We start from the raw sequence: 16,495 nt of genomic DNA, 5'->3' as shown, positions 1-16,495 counted from the left end.
TCGATAGCTATTGTATGCTGATGGATCCGTCCGCGTCGGCACAGAGCCGTACTCTGTCAAATACCGACCAGACGAATTATTATTAGCGAATATTAGATCGCGATTTTACTGCACGCGCTTTAAAATGGATACCTTTCTTCATTTGTCAATTGATTTGTAAAAGGTTAACATTAAATTATATTAGCTCAAGCCTGTCTCGATAACTGAAAATAATATGTGAATTGGCTCAGTCACTGTGGAGGTCGATGTACGGAAACGTACAGCGAAACAAAAAAGGTATATTTTAAAGGTAAATTTACTTATTTTATGTTACCTGGAATAGATTGAAATGACGTAGGCACACTATTGTTCCAATCGTTGCCGCCGCTGACTACTCCCTGAATCCTAATCACGCAGGAGCCAGTTACCGTCGTCGCCAATACACGTCCTTACATTGCGTATCCATCAGATCCAATAACCCTTGCATTAGACGCCTTCCGCTCTAAAAGTAGGAGTAGAGACCTCGGTAAACAGTTCTACGCGCCACCTAACCGAAGCATCAGCCCGTTGTCATCAGTTTCTCACTGGATCTTCTCAGCGGGTCGCAATTCCGATCCGGTAGTACATTCATTCGCGAAGCAGCTACTCTTGTGTTGTTAGGTCTCCCTTGGAAGCGCTTGGGTAGCTGTTTCCAAATCTCGCCCCTTCTGGCTGAGCCCTTACTCGCCCACCGGTACTGGCTTTTTGGCCTGCACTGGAACTCATAGACATCTACAACGTAAATGCGCCACACACCTTGAGATATAAGTTCTAAGGTCTCACTATAGTTACAACGGCTGCCCCGCCCTTCAAACCGAAACGCATTACTGCTTCACGGCAGAAATAGGCGGGGCGGTGGTACCTACCCTTGCGGACTCACAAAAGGTCCTCACCAGTTAGTGGAAAGGCCTCCGGGCCACCAGTAAACCATAAATCACATAAAAAAACTATTGTTCCAATGTTTAAGATAACCATTAGACTCATTGATCTATATTGATTTAAATTAAATGATATGTAAGATTTTTTTGATGATATTAATAATGATCTAAGTAACAATAAATTAAAAATAACAATAATAGGTGAATGCTTGTATTGAAAACCTTTGAGTAAGAGACTAATTTATGGAAAAGATTATAAGAAAAAGTTTCAAATTACCCGTAATTGAAATAATGTTCATGGCCAAATTATTTTAAACGTTAGTATTTTAACTTAATGTTAATATAAATTGAAATGTCATCCACGTGTATATCAGGGTTGTCGAATTTTCTCGATAAAATCATCATTTTTTTTTACTAATAACTATCCTACTTACCAACGCACTTACTACGTAACACAAAATAACATGAACAATGATCAATAACTTATTTGTAAATGTAGTATTAGAGACCTCACTGTACTCTTTAAAGTAAACTAAACCAGTTTGTTTATCCAAATAAAACCAGACGAGACTAAAAATGTTCCTAATTAACAAAATAATATACAATACCAGAGTCTTACTGCTATCCTGTACACAGAGAATACCGTGTACTATTAAACCTCCTTCATCCCAGTCATCGTACCCGGCCACCTCAGTACGATTAAATTTAAGTAATATGTCTATGATTTAGGAAAAAGTAGGGTGTCTTATCATAATTTAATATCTAACATTAATATTAAATTTTTAAATAAACATTTTCAGACATCGGAACTTGAGTCGCTGCTGTGCAAGCAGGAGGGCGCCTCACTCGCGCCCGCCCACATGGACCTTTTCGATGGCGGTACTTCCTCCCGCGACGATGCGTTCCTCCGTCCTGCCTTGTGGGAGGACATTGCCTCCTCCATCAGAAACATCGACCCCGAGAATGCGAACATGCTCGCTCCGTTGGGAGCCACACACGTCAAATTGGAAGCAGATGAAGCATTGCTCGAAGAATGCGCTACACCGCTACTCAGTCCTCTCGAGATCAAGACGGAAAGACTGTGCGCTCCTCCTGCGTACGCGCAGCCGCAGCCGCCACAGCTGCAGCAGCAGCCACATCAGCCGCCGACATCGTACGCCAAGTATCCGCCGTCGCGACTCGTTTACATGTCGCCGCTGACGCCGCCAGGTTCCGACCAAGGCAGTCCCGGGAACTCGATGCAGGTAAATATCACCAAAAACGGTGCTCAGCGATATCCCTTGCGAACGATGGTACCATCTCCTGCATTGCGATCTAAAATATGTATGTCTGCCGTTCTTCTTTAATTTTTACAGTTGAGTCTTCGACAAAGGTAAGGAAACGATTAACATTATTCTTGGTTAAAGTCTGGTTTATTACGCGGGAATTCATGACAAAATAGTGAGATGAGTATAAATGTTACTCAAATCTACAATACTTAAATGTAAATCTATATTTAATACCTACTGTTTATAAATCATGACCGTTAAAGACTGAGAGCTATATATAAACGACGAGGAAACGAAAAATGTATTCTTTTTCAGGGAGGGCCACGGCGAACGCCTCCGCCGCCGTACCACCCGCCTCCGCATCTACGTGCCCCACAAGTGCAGCCACATCCTGGCTCGCATCTACACCATCAGCAGGTACATTAGGTGTGCTATTTGTGTATATAGAACAAACCAATTTTAAAATTAAATAAGACTTTTTCGAATGTTTACCAGACCATGCCGCAGACTTTGGCGATGCCGCAACAGCACGCCATGCCGCCCGCGCCGCAACCGATGGTACACGCACCGCTGCAGCATTCGCGGCTCGCGCCCCCTCCTCCTATGAAGTATAACAGACGAAATAATCCTGAACTTGAAAAGAGAAGAGTGCATCATTGTGATTTCATGGGTATTCTTATTCGTTGATGTAATAGATTAAGCGTTGCTACTATAGTAGAGATTTGCATGCATACATATGTCTTGTCTGAGATTACTATGACTCCCAAAACAATAGGTGATCGAGTGACAACTGGTTATATGCTAAGATTCGAAATTAGGATAAAAATAGAAAATTGAATTTCATTAATAGGAAATTAATAAACAACGTACTAGAGGAAACCACAAGTGTGGCACAAAAACGGTGGCCTAATTTAAAAACAAGACAATAGACTACTTTGGAATTATAAATCGAACTAGTTCCATAGAAATATTAAGGTGAACGCTGCCGTTACATATTTCGCAGTAGAACAAGGTCGGATGGTCATGGTAGTCACCGGTGCGGGGCTACATTACGCTCTACCATCAGTACAATCAGAGGTGGAAATTGGGAATAAATTATGAAGAAAAACTGCAATTATATGAAAATATAGTCAAGCTAGATGTAGCCGGAGTCAGAACATTATAAGTGAAGAAAGAATCTTCTAATGTTGTAGGACCCTCTGACGTTTTCACGTCTCTTAGTTATGTGTATAATTTGCTGGATCATTAAAAACGCCTTTCAACTTCCAGCTGTAAAAGCCACTTTTCGTTACCATGATACTGTAGACAGAATCCAATAATAGCATCAAGGTAAATCATATAGAAATTCAAAGAAGATAATAGGTCCTTAAGCTTAGTTTTCTTTACCTTGTATGACCGCTAGCTGTAGCTTCTTCTTATTCTTGTCCTTAGGCCACATTATGTGGAATTGGCTCAGCTTGTCTTCTGATGATGCTGCTTAGGGCTCTGGCACGAACTATACGACAGGCCACCTGCTTGACGTCAACCCTCCCTGGGTTACATGTCCACTAATATAATTTTTCCATTGCAACGCGTCATAGGGAGTGACTATTTCTGTTACTTCTTTTGGGTGTTTCTTTTATGGTTTTTTCTTTTGTGGTTTTATGATTTATTTAATTAACTATACTTTAACATTAAGGTCTTTTTACCTATATTCTAGAAAATGTACTAAAGAGTTTTTTTTATTGCTTAGATGGGTGGACGAGCTCACAGCCCACCTGGTGTTAAGTGGTTAATAGAGCCCATAGACATCTACAACGTAAATGCGCCACCCACCTTGAGATATAAGTTCTAAGATATCAGTATAGTTATAACAGCTGCCCTACCCTTCAGACCGAAAAGCATTACTGCTTCAAGGCAGAAATAGGCAGGGCGGTGGTATCTATCCGCGCGGACTCACAAGAGGTCCTACCACCAGTAACAGTTTCTTGCTCACAATTAATTATTTCATATTTCTTCATCATTCATCATGCCGCCAACTGTAGGATTTATATAAACTCTAAAGGTCGCTTGAAAGAACAAAAATCTGTCCTCAGAGTATCCATGTTTGATTTAATTAGAAAGAAGTGACTCTTAGTGCCACTAAGCAGGAAAAATTTGTCGAAAGCCTCTCGAGACTGTAAAGTTTGATATGCTGTATGTCCAACAGCGAACGTCTAATGATAATGATCAGGAACAGGATGATAATTTCTCCATAATTTACGTCTTCTTCTTAAGTATTAGACATCACTGACATTCGAATTTTGGTTTTGTAGGTTGCACGAAAGTTTACACGAAAAGTTCTCATCTCAAAGCTCACCAACGGATCCATACAGGTAAGCAAATATTTAATCACACTCGTTTTATTAAACATCAAGTATATAAATGCTAATAATGATCAAATAAAAAATCGATACCTGGCATCGCGAGTGATGATTGTGCTGTTTAAATGTGCTACGCTATTTGCGAAATATTTTCGTTTTAATTATTATGAATGATAACCTATTAATGACGTTTGATTACTATTTTTTAATAGGAGAAAAGCCGTATACTTGTCAGTGGCCGGAATGCGAATGGCGGTTCGCGCGGTCCGACGAATTAACACGACACTACCGTAAGCACACCGGCGCGAAACCTTTCAAATGCTCCGTCTGTGAGAGATCTTTTGCGAGATCCGACCACCTCGCTCTACACAATAAGCGGCACCTGCCGAAGACTTCTAAATGACACGCAAGAAAGGGCGGCGAGCAACCGCCCGCCCCGATTGCCACTCAGGTACGAACCACCGTACCGTCATTATCTCAAATAAATTTATAAACTTAGAAACAAATAATTCGCTTTTCGAAATATTTTCTTCAATCACAAATTATCTATTTCGTCGCTTTCTTCATTACTGAAGGTCGTGTTTTTGAAACTTGACCGTGGCCTACCTCGTAAGCCGTTTCCACCTTGTCCGGCTCTCGGCTTCTCGTAGGGCGGTTACAACTGGCAGACCAGTTATGGCAGTTATTTGGTCACACCAACGGCTAGGTGATCGGCTGCGGGGTCTTTTTCCTTCCCCCTTGCCCGTTACAATCACTTTGTCTAAGTTATCCGGCTGTCGGTGGCCAATGTGACCGTAATGTGACCGAAGTAGCCAAGGATCCTCAGCTAGCAGATTGTTGAGAGCCTGATCCGTTTGTGGATCGCATCCGAGTCTCAACTACTCTCTACAAATTATAATCTATATATATAAAAATGAATTGCTGTTCGTTAGTCTCGCTAAAACTCGCGAACGGCTGGACCGATTTGGCTAATTTTGGTCTTGAATTATTTGTGAAAGTCCAGAGAAAGTTTAAAAGGTAGATAAATATGAAAATGCTCGGAATTAAATAAAAATAACAATTTTGTTTTTCCTTTGACGTGTCCCCCGTTGGCCGGATTCCTTTTGTTGGTTTTAAGTTTATTTTATACAAAAGTTTAGGTCTTTTATTTATCTATTGAGGCACTACGAAGTCTGCCGGGTCAACTAGTTTATTATAAAACACAAACGTTAAATGTTCTGTAAAATTACATATACATATTCGATTGTGTAATTTTCTTATTTTTTGTTTACTTTCAGGAAGAATGCAATGAAAGCATTTTCCTTGAGTGCGATCTGGATGTGAACCTGATGGATACATTCTACGGAGTGCTGTAACGGCGAGCACCCGCTATCGACATTGACAGAACTTTGTTTTTTTTTTAATTTGCTAAAGCGAAAATCAATTCAGGAATCTAACAGCAGTGATTCATTAAAATGGACAATTGTGAACTTCTCAGATTTGAAAACTTTTTAGAGTCGTTCTCTTTTAATTTCCCATTTAGTCACTCAACAGTGTACTACTTGCAATGTATTACAGCATTACCAAGGAAATCGCTTTACATTAATTTACCTACTTAATAGTTAATGACTAGACTGTAGTCATAATTGCAGAATTAATTGATAGATCAAGTATTTATATGAATATGTTAACACCAGACAAAGTTTTGCTTTGAGAAATTGCGACATCATTGCTAAGTTTATATCGTCAACAACGTATTTCACCAATACATTGTTTACTGCGTACAAGTACTAAAAGTACTCGAGACCATAATTTCTCAAAATAATATTGACTTTTTAATAGATTTGCTAAATGATAAAATGTTTGAGAAACGGGCACACGTCTCTCTCAAAACACTGAATAAGGACTCAAATTATGATCAACCTAAGCACAGAACAGTAACATATAGTTGATCTTCATTGAAATGAATATTAAAGTAGTTGTAAGTACAATCGTTTGCTCACCGCAGTAGCAATGATGTCGTCAAATTAATCATACGACGTACAGCTCCAAGTATTCACTAGATATGATTAGTTAATTTATTGTAAGATGATAAGAGAGCAAGGAATATCCAAGATATTATCTTTATTATATTAATATAAAAAAATAATATCAGTAATTAGTTAGATTTTAGTTCTATTGTGCAAACGCGGCTTCGAATGTCATGACTGCTATTTCATCATTGGAAACATCCACAACCGTTGCCTGTTTATTTGGAGACCCTTAGAATTTATAAGATAAAGTGGAAGTCCTGTGCAAATTAAAACTTTAAATGTTTGTTCTGTTATATAAATTTTACTATCACTGTGTCACGTTGCTTCCAATGATGAGTTCGTTTCATTCGGACTAGCGTATTTCTACACTTTCTAGTCTCAATTTATTATAGTTTTTTTTTACCATATAATATATTTCATCACATCTTTAATTAACAAAAGCCACAACACTTATCAGCTGTCTAATATTGCCATAATGGTACGTAAGCCCTAAAATTAAGTACTTATAGTTATACTTTGTAAAATATTATAGCAGTTTAAATGTTTATAACTTAATTTAATAACGGCTTTATGAGTGTTGCTAAATTACGTATATAAAAAAAAAAAAATCTCTTCTGCCACCTGGTAAATGTATGTGCGTTACGATTCGAATGAAACTGAGACTGTTACGTAATCGGTCTGTGGTTGAGTGGTGACAATTCAACTTTGTAAGATTTCCGCTGACCGCCAACATCATTTGAGCCATGAGACTGGGAAGGTGGACGAAAACCATCAACGTCATTAAAGATCCTGGTCTAAGAAGGGCTCAAGCCAAATTATCTCGAACTGAAGCAGTAATTAGAGTGATCGGTACCATCATTAGAAAAAGCTTTAGTTACGGCTATGATTAAAAATCGAAACATCAGCAAAAAACAATAATTTAAGACCCGTTCATTTTCATTTTGTTCCGGTCTCTTACATAATATTACGAAAAGTACACAACATAATAACATGATGAGTTAGTACGACGTGAATTATCAAGATCGAGGAATAGTTGGTACCACTTGTTCATCTCTTTGGTGATAGCAATGGAGCTTCGTCTTTAATGGACATTTGAAAGAAAATATATAATCATCATCATTATCACTTATTTATTTTGCTCGCTTGAATAAAATAAATAAAGAACCTTTTGCGTTTATTATCATTTTAGCTATCGGAATTGTGGATGTTAAGAAATTAATGAAATAAACGAGTTATTAAAAGTAATAGTGGTCTTGAAAATGTCTATGACTTTCTAATTCGGAAATTAATTAGAGAATAATTTGCATGCTTGTAAATACTATTAAGGATGACTTTTGCCCTTAGTGAGTTCTTTAGACAATTAAATTACTACTTCAAATAATTTAAATCAAATATTGACAGGATTATTCGGTAGGTCGTATAGTTTCCAAAAAATACTTAGCGGCATTCGTTGGATATATTAAATCATAGCTTCCTTTATGAATGACAACTGCCTGACCATTTTTTTTTTTTTTTTTTTTTTTTTTTTTTTTATGATTGAAAGTTTACTGGTGGCCCGAAGGCCTTTCCAGTTTCACCAGGACAGGTGGGCGAGCAAAGGCTCAGCCAAGAGGGGTGGGATTTGCTAACAACTGCCCGAACGCCTCCGAAGGAGACCTAACAACTCAAGAGCAAGTGTTTCGCGAATGAATCTACTACCGGATCGGAATCGCGACCCGCTGAGAAGATCCGGCGAGAAACTCAGCGGGCTGATGCATGGGTTAAGTTGCACGTCGACCTCTTTGTCGAGTTCGACGAGTACGGTTACCGGGGTCCCTAAGCCTGCCCCTAGTATTAGAGCTGAAGGCATCTAATGCAAAGGTTATTGGATCTGATGGATCCGTAAGGACGTGTCTAGGGCGTCGACGGTGACTGGCTCCTGCATGATCAGGATTCGGGGAGTAGTCAGCGGCGGCAACGATAAGGCGATTATCATGACGCATAGCCTTATCGAAGTATCGTTCCGACGCTGACTTCATGTATTTCCGAATTGATTCGAGGCCCAGGTCGTCGTGTAGGTCAACGTTCCTCACGAACCACGGAGCCCCGACAGCTAACCTGCAAAAGCGGGATTGTAGGGATTGGAGGGTGTCTATGTGTGTGCGGGCCGCGTGAGCGAACACCACACTCGCGTAAGTCATGACGGGCCTTATGCAAGTTTTGTAAAGTGTCACCTTGTTCCGAAGGGACATTTTACTCCGCTTACAGATCATGGGGTAGAGTCTACCGAGAATAAACGCGGCACGGTCACGGACTGATTTTATATGCGGGCGGAATGTCATCGATGCATCCAGGGTAACGCCCAGGTACTTGACCTTCCTGGCCCAGGGTATGGGTTGTCTAAAGAGAGTAATCGGGGGTGTGAGATTCCTCCTCCTAATCCGGGAGGAAATCCGTGTGGAGCTTCCCCTCTGAAATAGCACCGCAGTACTTTTCGATGGGTTGATGTCTATGCGCCATTTTCGGAACCACTGTCCTAGGGCTAGGGCTGCGCTCTGAAGCTTCTTCGCGATTAGGGACTTATTTCTACTAGAATAGTAAACAGTCGTGTCGTCGGCGAATAAAGCTAAATGGGTCGGCGGCGACCGGGGAATATCGTTGACGAATAAGCTAAATAGGAGGGGTGAGAGGACAGAGCCTTGCGGGACTCCAGCTGTGAGAGGTCGTGGGGAGGAGCGGGTTCCCTCGACTCGATATCGAAAAGAGCGGTTCGACAAGAAGTCCCGTATGATGAGCACGAGACTATCCGGCACGCCCATGTTGAATAGTTTGAAAATCAAACCATTGTGCCAGACTTTGTCGAACGCTTTTGCGACGTCGAAGAAGAGAGCTCCTGTGTATAACGGTTTTGGTCGATTAAGCCCCACAAGAATGTGCTCCGTGAGGCGGTGCACCTGTTGAACGCATGAGTGATTTGTACGGAATCCGAATTGTTCATCGATGAGAATGCCCTTGGATGAGACGAAGTCTCTGAGGCGTTTGTAGAGCAGACGCTCATACAGTTTGCCTAGAGACATGAGGAGGCTAATCGGGCGGTAGCTCGTCGGATGATTTTTTGGTTTACCGGGTTTATGTATGCCGATAACGTCCGCTTCTTTCCACACCGCGGGAAAGATACAGTTCGCCATAGCGGCATTGAAAATAGATGCCAACATCACGATGAGTTGGACGGGTAGAAGTTTAATAACGCGGTTAGATATACCGTCGGAACCGGGAGCCTTGCGAGGACGTAGGTCTTTGATCAAGTCTTTAACTTCCATTGGGGTGACGGGTGGTAACGCATCCGAGGGTGGCAAGGAGGCTCTGCGTTCTACCTCACTGTCTACTAATTCTACATGAACAGGGTTCACGGATTGAGTGCTGGGCGTGCACTGGGTTTGCAATGTATCGGCCAGCAGCTCTGCTTTTTCGTCATCATCGAACGCCGCGAGTCGGCCTGAGGGGCCTACGAGGGGGGGCATAGTTACTACCGTATCCGATTTGAGAGTACGAGCTAAGCGGTAGTAAGACCTTTGGGAGGGCGCGAGTCCTTCTAAGAAATCAGACCATCTGGCATCTCGGACTTCGGCGATGCGAGACTTTACGTCGCGTTGTAGGGCACGCATTCGAATACGATTTTCCGCGGTAGGATACCTGTCGTAGGCGCGTATCGAGGCGTTCTTAGCTCTAAGGAGTTCCCTAATATCGTCGGACAATTTGAAGCGGTGAAGGAAGTCCTCCGCTACAACTTGTTTCGATGACCTATCTAATGTCGAGGTGATGTGTGACGTTAAGATGTCTATGGCTTCAGCGGTATCCTGAGGAGACGGGGTAGAGTCCGGGTTAAACGGGAGCGATGGTGGATCAGATTCAGCCAGGCTGATGCCCAGCGTGTGCCAATCCACCACAGTCCTCGTGACGGGAACGGAGTCGGGAGCGCGACCGAGCTTCATAACGACGGGACGGTGGTCTGAATCTAACTCTGAAACTACTTCGATCGAGTGTAAGCTAAGAGTTACGTTTTTTAATAACGCTATGTCGAGTATATCCGGGCGATGCGCGATATTTAGCGGGTAGTGAGTCGGTGTTAGCGGAGCGACGATATCGAAGGCGAGATCATCGACTAACGCGTCAAGCCGCCTGCCATTCAGGGTTGTGGTGTGTGAGTTCCACCTGATGTGTTTACAATTTAGGTCGCCCGCCAGAATGACAGAGCTCCTCATGCCGAGCAGCGCCTCGATATCACTGCTTAGAACGATCTTATCCGGTGGAAGATAAACGGACGCGATAACGATCGGCGCGTGTCCCGTCAGTGAGATTCGGCACACTGATGCTTCGATATTAGCGAGCGCGGGAGGATCGAGCGGGACGCAATGCAGGGCTCTTCTATAGTAAATGACGGTACCACCACCACGAGCAGAGAGCCTGTCGTTCCTGACCATGTTATAGTTCGCGATTTTAGGGTCACGGCGCGCGGGCTTAAGTAGGGTCTCCTGCACTAAAAAGATATCAATTTGATGGTCACGCAAAAAGTCAGAAACCTGATCACGTTGATTTGCGAGACCGTAAGCGTTAAAAAATCCTATCGTTACGGATAGGGGCTTTATTCTACTTATATACGCCATTGATTACCGGCGGAGTGAGGGGAGGACGTACGTATTTAATGACGCGTATACGTCGGCGTATTCTTGCACAACGGCGATAAAGTGTTGTGCAGTGGAGGCAGCGCGAATGGCGTCGCCCAAAGCGTTAACGCGCTCAAAGTTGATCGACTGAAAGAAGTCGATCGCTAAAGCGAGATTGTCGGACGCGGTCGGAGGGCAAGTCGCGGGAGAGGGACGAGTTGCGGGGGCGGGACGAATCGCGGAGGAGGGAGTTGTAACCGTGTTCGTGTACGGCAGCGGTTTCGCCCAAGCCGAGACACTGGGCACCGGCGCCGGATCGAACGCTGGCTTAGCCTGCGACACAGAGGGTGCCGAGGCTTTGATGTCTGGGCCGGAAGCTCGGAGGCGGTTTTGGCGGGCGACGCGGCGATTTATTTTCGGGGCTCGGGGGCATCCGCGGTAATTTGCGGGGTGACCCTGTGTACGACACAGGACGCAGCTAGGCGGTTCCGTCGCGGTTTTTTGATCGCGAGTGCAGAGGGCCGTGGCGTGATCTCCTAAACACTTGACGCATCGGGGGCGCGCGTGACAGTTACGGGAAGAATGCCCGTATAATTGGCAGTTATGGCACTGGCTAGGTGTGCCTTTCTTGTGTGGGGTTTCGACGGCGATTCCGGAAAGGCTACAGACCGTTCGGATGTTGAATATTTGCTTACCCTCGGGGGTAGGCTGGAGGGCGACGAGAACCATGTTATATGGCTCCCTTCCGCGACCTGTGTGCATGCGGTGTACGGAGTTAACCGGTAGGCCTTGTTCGAGAAGGTCGGCCTTGACTAGCTCGGCATCCAACTCTTTAGGGATGCCACGTATGACGGCACGGAGTTCGCGCTCCTCCTGGAGCGTATACGTGTGGAAACTTATACGTTCCTTACGGAGGTAAGAAGAGAGGGCCCTATGGTCGTCGGGTGTTCGAACCTTAATTTGAATGCCGTTCGCGAGGTTACGGGCATTCGTGAAGTTGATATTTTTGGCCTTAAGGGCCAGAGAAACTCGATCCCAAGCTGCCTTCTCTTGAAGGATAACCGGGGGAGGGGTCTGGGTTTTATTTTGTGCCACCGGACGCGGCGACGGAGTGGCACGGGCTGGAGGCACAACGGGAGTCTGAGGGCGGGGGCGCGACGCGTTCGCGGCTTTACTAATTTTAGCGGCCGCGGGAGCTCGAGACTCCGCGGCACGCTTCTTACCCTTTTGTACCAGGGTGAATCCATCCGTCGATGAGGCGGGAGTGAGGTCGACCTCCATCTCCGAGTCAGAGTCGGAGGACGAGGAGGCGGGCGCAGGTGACCTACGAGCAGGTGTTTTGGAGGGCACGACGGAGGCTGCGGATGATCGCGCTGCTGGAACGGTGGCCACGGCGGACGACGCAGCAGTTTTACTCGCCAGTATAGGCGACGCGGGAACGGCAGGCACGACGGAGGCTGCGGTGCTCGATGCAGAAGCTTTGCACGCAGGTACAGGCGACGCAGGTGCAGCGAGCTCGGCAGAGTCCACGAGAGGGCTCGCGGTGTGATCGGCCTTGAAGGCCAGAAACTCTGAGGCGAGCTGTGGGTGGCGAAGTCGGAGGAATTCCGCGAATACAGCGTCCATGATCGCTGAGTGCCCAGGTGGGGCGGCCCCGGGTCTTGAAAACACTCGCCTTGCGGCGAGGCCCCAACTTCTCGGACCTGAGCGGTTCTATTGAACACAGGTGGCGATGCGGCACGATTACTACAGGATAAAGAAAAAAACACAACAAAACGGAAATAACAAAAAAAAGCCTGACCATTTGCCAAGTAGGCGTTTTTTTAACGAAAGTATTCTGGAGTAAGGATGCATGACAAAACAGCCTTAGCTATTTCACGTAATATTTTGTTCATCAACTTGCCCCATTGATTTACTAAACCTAAAAAGGATCAGCTTTAATTAAGAAAGAAAGAAAGAAAGAAAATCTTTATTCGCCAGAAATATAGTTTATAAGATATAGGACATAGCTTCATATATTTCGCCTGTTTAGGCATGCGAAAATTTAATTTATTTTTATATTAATTATAACACAAAATTTACTAAATCTATCTATTTTTACATTCTATCACTTCTTATTCTAATATTTTATTATGTACAACACTTATCATTTAAAAATTCTTGCACACTATAATAAGCCTTATCTATCAGCCATAAATATAATTTTCTTTTAAATTGAGTTAGTGGAAGATCTCTTATGCTGTTTGGTATCTTATTAAATATTCTGATAGTCATAGGATAACAGTTTGTATGGTAGTAACGAGTATTTATACTTGGTAACATTAGTTTAGTAGGGTATCTTGTATTAAATTGACAGTACTCGCCACACGATTTATATAATTGTGGGTGCTTTTTAACAAACAAACAACATTCTTGTATATATATGGATGGTACAGTTAAAATATTATGTTTTTGGAAGAATGGTTTACAAGAAGTCAGAGGATGAATATTGCACATGGCACGAACACATTGCTTTTGTGCAATGAACACTCTATTTATGTGACTAGAATTTCCCCAGAGGGGTATACAGTATCTGATATTTGAGGCGACATATCCATGATAGGCCTGTAATGCAGTTTTTAAATTACATATTTTTGTAAGTCGCCAAAGTGCATATGAGAATCGATTAATTTTACTACAAGTAATATCTATGTGAAGATTCCAGCTACATTGATTATCCACATTTAATCCTAAAAATGTTATGCTATTACATTCATTTAGTGTGTTATTATTATAAGTTATATTTAAGTTATTAATAAATTTGTGTCTATTATAGAATTGTATATATCTCGTTTTGTCTAAATTAGCTTTTAAGTTATTCTTATTCATCCAATCTATGACCTTACTAACAGTAGCATTTATCTCATCATTTAAATCTAGTGTGGCATCTTTGGTGATTACAACGGCTATATCATCAGCAAATAAGCTGCATGGGTAATGTATGTGTTCTGGGAGATCATTTATATAAATGATAAAGAGTAGCGGTCCTAAAATGCTCCCTTGTGGGACACCTACTTTATTATACGCTAATGAAGATTTAAAAGCCACTTCTTCATTGTTATTATCAATATCCCTAATTTCAACATATTGTTGTCTGTTGCTTAGATAACTACTAAGCCATTTTTCAGCTATCCCTCTAATGCCATAATTATTACACTTCCGTAGAAGAATGTTATGGTCAACAAAGTCAAAGGCTTTGGTCATGTCAAAGAAAACTCCAACCGTGGGTATTTTTCTGTCTACATTTTCAGTAATTTTACTAATGAGTTTAAAAGCTGCTAGTGTAGTAGATTTGCCTTTTTGAAAACCGTGTTGTTCAGATTTTATAACTTCAGATTTATTAAGAAAAGTTGTGAGTCTAGAATGCATGATTTTTTCGAATATTTTTGCAAGTATAGGTATTAAAGTAATCGGTCGGTAGTTATTGATGCATTCCTTATGTCCTTTTTTGTATATAGGTTTCACTATTGAGATTTTCAATTTATCAGGAAATGTACCTTCAGTTAATGAAAGATTGATAATATGACAGAGTACAGGTGTAATGGCTATTGCACATTGTTTTAGTATAAAGGTGGGCAGTTCATCATAACCTGTTGAGTTAGTATTATTGAGAGAATGAATTGTTTTATAAATTTCCTCACATGTAGCTGGCATTAAAAATATACTTGAGCTAGATATATTTATGTTTTGTGTATTTATTGCTTGTATATTATTATAGTTTTTGTTTTCATCATTTGTTATTTCAATGTAATAATTGTTAAATATGCTAGCTATCTCTGTAGTGTCAGTGATTACTCTGCCATTATGTAAAATTTGTTTAATATTGCTTTTGTTATTTGAATTAATTTTGTTGTCATTTTGCTTTATAATATTCCACGATGTCCGACATATATTACTAGATTTATTTATATGATGTTCGTTTCTAATTTTTTGAGCTGTAATTATGCATGATTTTAATATTTTATTGTATTTTTTATATTTAATTTTTGAACTAGTAGTTTTATTCTTTATATATGAATATCTGAGTTTCCTTTTACTTACGCATGATTTTTTTATACCTGTAGTAATCCATAGCGTTTTTTGGCTTTTATTGTTATCAATTTTAATTTTTCTGAAAGGAAAGCATAAGTTATAGAGTAGAACAATATGATCATGAAATGAATTAAATGCTGCATTTAAATCAGTCATCTCACATTCCTCTGTCCAGGACAAGGAAGCTACGTATTCTATAAATTTATTAATATTATATTCATCAAAGTCCCGTTTTCTAATGTAATATATCTTTTGTGGTTTTTTTACATATTTCACAGGAATACAGACTGTTTGTCCAGTTTCATGGTCTGATAATCCCAGGGAATGTATTTTGCCTTCTGCTTCACTAACATTGCTTATTATTTGATCTAAGCACGCATTTTGTCGGGTAGGTTCGTTAATGTGAATATTAAATCTGTGATTTTGTGTTATTCTTTTATATTCATTTAATACATTGGAGCTTTTTAATAAATTTATATTAAAATCACCACAGACAATAATTTTCTTATTTGTTTTATTACGAATTGTGCTTAATACAATTTCGATTTTATCTAAAAATATTTGTACTCTTGAATTTGGTGTTCTATAGATGCATATAATTATACATTTGTATTCCGGAATCTCTATACCACAGCATTCAAAGGAAAACTCTAATGCTAAGTCTCTTAACCACAAGATAGGTTTAGAGCTTATGTAATCTTTACATAGTATTGCTACTCCACCCCTTCTTTGTTTACTCCTTGAATAAAAGTTAGCTATATTATATCCTCTTAATACCAGTTTAGATTCTTCCCCTACTTTGAGGAATGTTTCGCTGAAGCATAGTATATCTATATCAGTATTCTGACTATAAAGCTCATCTAAAGTAATTTTAAGTAAATCTATTTTTCCTAATATCCCAGCTATGTTTTGATGCAATAGTGTTAGTTTACAATCTATATTACGTTCTTTATTATTTACGAAAAAATAAATTATTATTTGTTGGTAATGCTTGTATACTCGTACAATTAGGGGTTTGTATATTTATTTTTTTAAAGTAGTCCAGTATAGTTCTTTGAGTATATCTTGAATTATTTTTAGTTAAATTACCTAAAGTATCATTTTTTATTTCAATTGTGTGTAACGTACTATTTTTATTGTTTTTCAATGACAAGTATTTCGTATCATAATCTATACTATCTATAATGTAGTTTATTTTTTGGCATATTATATACTTATTTTTATTATAACTAGAACCAAAGTAATCTATAAAATAACAATTTG

The 16,495-nt window shown here is 40.9% G+C and overlaps 1 protein-coding gene across 3 annotated transcripts in view; it reads left to right on the top strand.

Annotated features, from left to right (window-relative positions):
* The window catches only part of LOC105842151 (dendritic arbor reduction protein 1), a 70,797-nt gene extending 65,840 nt beyond the window's left edge, over positions 1–4,957 (top strand). For 2 of the 3 annotated variants that reach the window (XM_062669440.1, XM_062669447.1), the window contains exons 3-7: positions 1,697–2,140; positions 2,480–2,581; positions 2,639–2,834; positions 4,459–4,518; positions 4,719–4,957. In XM_062669440.1, the coding sequence (XP_062525424.1) occupies positions 1,697–2,140; positions 2,480–2,581; positions 2,639–2,834; positions 4,459–4,518; positions 4,719–4,909 (993 nt within the window). In that variant the 3' untranslated portion in view covers positions 4,910–4,957. The remainder of the gene's footprint in view (positions 1–1,696; positions 2,141–2,479; positions 2,582–2,638; positions 2,835–4,458; positions 4,519–4,718) is intronic. The other variant, XM_012693450.4, reaches the window with a different exon arrangement.
* Positions 4,958–16,495: the final 11,538 nt, after the last annotated feature.

The sequence above is a fragment of the Bombyx mori genome, chromosome 1 (genome assembly GCF_030269925.1).
Source record: "Bombyx mori chromosome 1, ASM3026992v2".
Taxonomy (NCBI): domain Eukaryota; kingdom Metazoa; phylum Arthropoda; class Insecta; order Lepidoptera; family Bombycidae; genus Bombyx; species Bombyx mori.
The sequence above is the reverse complement of the archived record's forward strand: the minus strand, read 5'-3'. Positions and strand labels throughout refer to the sequence as shown.